Source organism: Gracilinanus agilis, chromosome 2 (assembly GCF_016433145.1).
Source record: "Gracilinanus agilis isolate LMUSP501 chromosome 2, AgileGrace, whole genome shotgun sequence".
Classification (NCBI taxonomy): domain Eukaryota; kingdom Metazoa; phylum Chordata; class Mammalia; order Didelphimorphia; family Didelphidae; genus Gracilinanus; species Gracilinanus agilis.
The window spans coordinates 146,389,904-146,393,449 of record NC_058131.1 but is presented as its reverse complement, the minus strand read 5'-3'; the positions used below and the strand labels follow the sequence as shown (position 1 = coordinate 146,393,449).

General features: G+C 38.1%; 1 protein-coding gene across 1 annotated transcript; it reads right to left on the bottom strand.

The window, feature by feature from the left end:
* Nucleotides 1-1,064: 1,064 nt before the first annotated feature.
* Nucleotides 1,065-1,734, bottom strand: LOC123234781 (destrin-like). Its single transcript, XM_044660748.1, has one exon. The coding sequence runs from the start codon at nucleotides 1,689-1,691 to the stop codon at nucleotides 1,245-1,247; it is 447 nt and encodes a 148-aa protein (XP_044516683.1). The 5' UTR covers nucleotides 1,692-1,734; the 3' UTR covers nucleotides 1,065-1,244.
* Between the last annotated feature and the right edge of the window lie 1,812 nt (nucleotides 1,735-3,546).

Below are 3,546 nucleotides of genomic sequence, written 5' to 3'. Positions count from 1 at the left end.
TAATTTTGTTAAGCATTTTTCAAAAATTCATTTTATCTGATGAAAGAAGACTCCTTTTTAGTTTTTTTTTTTTTTAGTTAAAAATGCTTCCTTTATTAAATAAAGCCAATCTGCTATCTCTAGATTTGTTTGTGCATCTCTACACTGGTCCAAAGTGTTATGCCCATGGTGTTAAGACAATCACTGAAAGCGTTCATAAAGTAGATGATTAAAGTGAGTATTATGTCTCATACCTGTTCCCCATTTCACAAACAATCAACATATCTCTATAGGAAATTAAGAAGCCTCCCCATGTCCCAAAGAAACCTCTGCTTAATGATCTTCCACAGCTTACAGTACTAGAAGCAGGATAGTTCTGAAGGATACACAATTCAAGATATCACAAGCCTCCCAGCTTGTCAACACAATGTTCTGCCATTTTCATCGACAAACCAGGTTACTGCAGAGCTAGAATTTGTTTTGTGTAATAATTTGGTGTAACAATAAAGGTTATTTCATGATCACTCCAGAATGCATTGTGATTTCCAGAATGAGAAATTATTTCATCAGAACAGAGTCTCACAGCCAGTGAATAAAAGAGCTTTTACCAGAGGTTCGAGGAGTTGCTTCCTGTGTTCTATGTGCTTTAAAGAGTGCTTTGAAAGATTAGCTTTTACTACTTGTGTACACAATTTTAAGGCAGTCTTTATCACACATTAACTGTTAAAGTGAAGACAGCCTGAGTTGACTTACTACTGTATTTAGTGGATTAGTACTGGTTTTAGAATTTTTGAGGAGAAATGCTTTCCATTCAAACTTTTAAAGCCAGTTTCTATTTAGCTCAAGGAAGAATTTTTAAATGGGTCTAAACTGCCATCAGATTGTGGCCAATATGGAGATTATGGCCAAAGGAGAGACAGTAACTATAGAAGTTACAAAAATGTCTTTTAAATTCTCCATTCTATACTTATGGCCACTTTTTTTTGGTTTTAATCATATAAATTAAAAACCCTGAGCTTAAATGATAATCTTAATGCCAACTTGCCAAATAGACTGTCAGACAGCAAAAATTTAATTTACAACCATGAAACTTTAGACTTTAGATTTATTTAGGGTTATTTTTATACAGATTTATATAATATCTGGTTTAGAACAAGACAGCTCCCCCTCAGTGAAACCCTGGCCTAAATATATTTGTTTTACATATTTAGCAAGAAGATACATTAAACATGGAAGCTTTTCAACTTGTGGCACTGAATGATCATCTACACAGGACATCCTTCAAAAGCTACAATTAAGGATCCTCCTAGTTTCTCAGCAATACAAGCGCGGTTGAGGTCTTCTGGTCCATTTGCTTGACATTCATGTTTAATGCCTGGAAATTTCTTTTTGATTGCATCCTTGGAGCTTGCATAGATCATTTTACTTTTGAGAGGTGCTAGTTCTGGTGCCCATAGAAAAAACATCAACTCTTCTTTTCTTGATTCCTTTGTTTCAAAGCTTGCATCATATAAAGCATAGCGACAATCCTTTTCAGGAAGCATTCCCACAAAATGCTTGAAAGGATCAGTAATGGTTACACCAACATCTCCCACTAAGATCTCTTTGCCTTCTTCCACAATGATGCATTTTTTGTCAGCACTGAGACAAAAGATAACTGCCTTCTTTCTTTTCTTGATTTCTTCTGGTGTGGAACATTTCCGAACCTTCATATCATAAAAAATGCGGCATACTTCATCAGCTACTTGGACTCCTGAGGCCTGGTCCAGGTGTGCGCAGGCGGGGAGGGGTGGAGCGAGAGAAGCCTCCCGGGACCTCAGTGACTAAGGAGTAGGGGACCTGAGAAGAGGAGGGGTGCAAAGCAGGAAAAGGAGGAGTAGAGAGAGAAAGAGAGTAAAAAAAAAGGCAGGGAGGGGAAAAAGAGCTAGTGAAGAAGGCTCCTTTTTAGTTTTGCAGATTCTCTTCCTCTTGCTTTCTGTTTGTTGGAATAGTCAACAGGATTAATTTCTGGTGTCTTTATTCTGTCAGTGTTCTATTAACTGATGCCACAGAGAGAAGGAAAGAAAAAATGTCTGACTGGCCACAACTATAGAATGAAAAAATAAACATCTATTGGCGACTATGAGTGGAACAATATTTTGTGAAGGACACTGAGTGAAGTGCCATGGGATTGATAAAAGAATCTAAGACACAGTCCAATCTAATCTAATCTTCAAAGTAGTTATTAATCACCTACTATATGTAAGGCATTATGTTAAGTGTTGGAGATATAAAGATAGGAATGAAAAATAGTTTCTGCCTCAGGGAGCTTATAGACTTCTTGGAGTTCCTGAGACAAGCCATGCCCATATTAAAAGCAATCTAATGACAGAAGACAGTGGCTGAGTGACAAAGACCCTAAATGCTATGGAAGTTCAGAGGAGGAAAAGATCACAGTAGTCTGGATAAATAGGTAGCCAGCCTTGATTTGGGCCTTGAAGCATGGGTAGGTCCTAGAAAGGCCAGAAGAAGGGGATATATATCCCAAGTTAGGAGAGGTCTAGAAGGAAGTCATGGAGAAAATGCAGCTTAAAAGGAGAGCAAGCAGGCTAAACTAGATGGAACAAACAGTGATACTTGAAGAATAAAGAATAAACTAACACAAAGACTGAAAGCACTGGAACTTTTTAACTTTGAGTAAAAAGTAGAAAATAGGGGCTTGGGAAGAAAGTGCTAATGAGGCTTCAGGCCTAGGGCAGTTAATTTCAAACTTAGGATAAGGACCATAATGAATCAGTATGGCTTTATGAACAGAGAAGTGTAGATTGCAAAGAGAATGAATCAACATCCAGCCAATTATGAAGTTAATCTCCTAGGTAGGTCAGTGATGGGCAAACTAAGGCCAGCAGGCCAGTTGGGGGCGGGGGAGAGGGGGAGGAGGGAGAGGGAGGGCAAATGTTCTATCTGGCTGCAAACATTATTCCTAATCCAACAAATACAGAGTAGGATACAATACAATGAAACTTCGAAAGAGTTGCATTAGAAACAGATTGAGAGACGAGCATTTCCTTTCCTTTGGCCCCCTCATTAAAAAGTTTGCTCATCACTGTCCTAGCTGTCTTTGAACAATTAGTGTGTGTGTGTGTGTGTGTGTGTGTGTGTGTGTATGTGTGTTAGGGATAGGCAACAAAATGGAATTATTAATACAAAGCCACAACTTGATTGACAAATGCCAAGCTGTATTTCTTTTTTAAAATAGAAAAAGTGTCATTGACTGACTAGTCACAAGTCAGATAATGTGTGTAGATTTAACACACAGGGCTTCACAATCTTGTGTGTGTGTGTGTGTGTGTGTGTGTGTGTGTGTGTGTGTGTGTGTGTGTGTGTGATGGACCATTACAGATCCTGTTCTCAGAGTAATGTTTTTAAATACTTGAGGGAAAAGCTAAGTTTCATTTATAGGCTAGTAATCATGAGAAGCTTGGGAACCATTGAGTGCATTTGTGGTTTTTCTAGTTTTTTGATGTGAGCACTTATCAACTACTTAGAATCATCAAGAGCAAAATAAGGGAACCAGACCTCACTAGA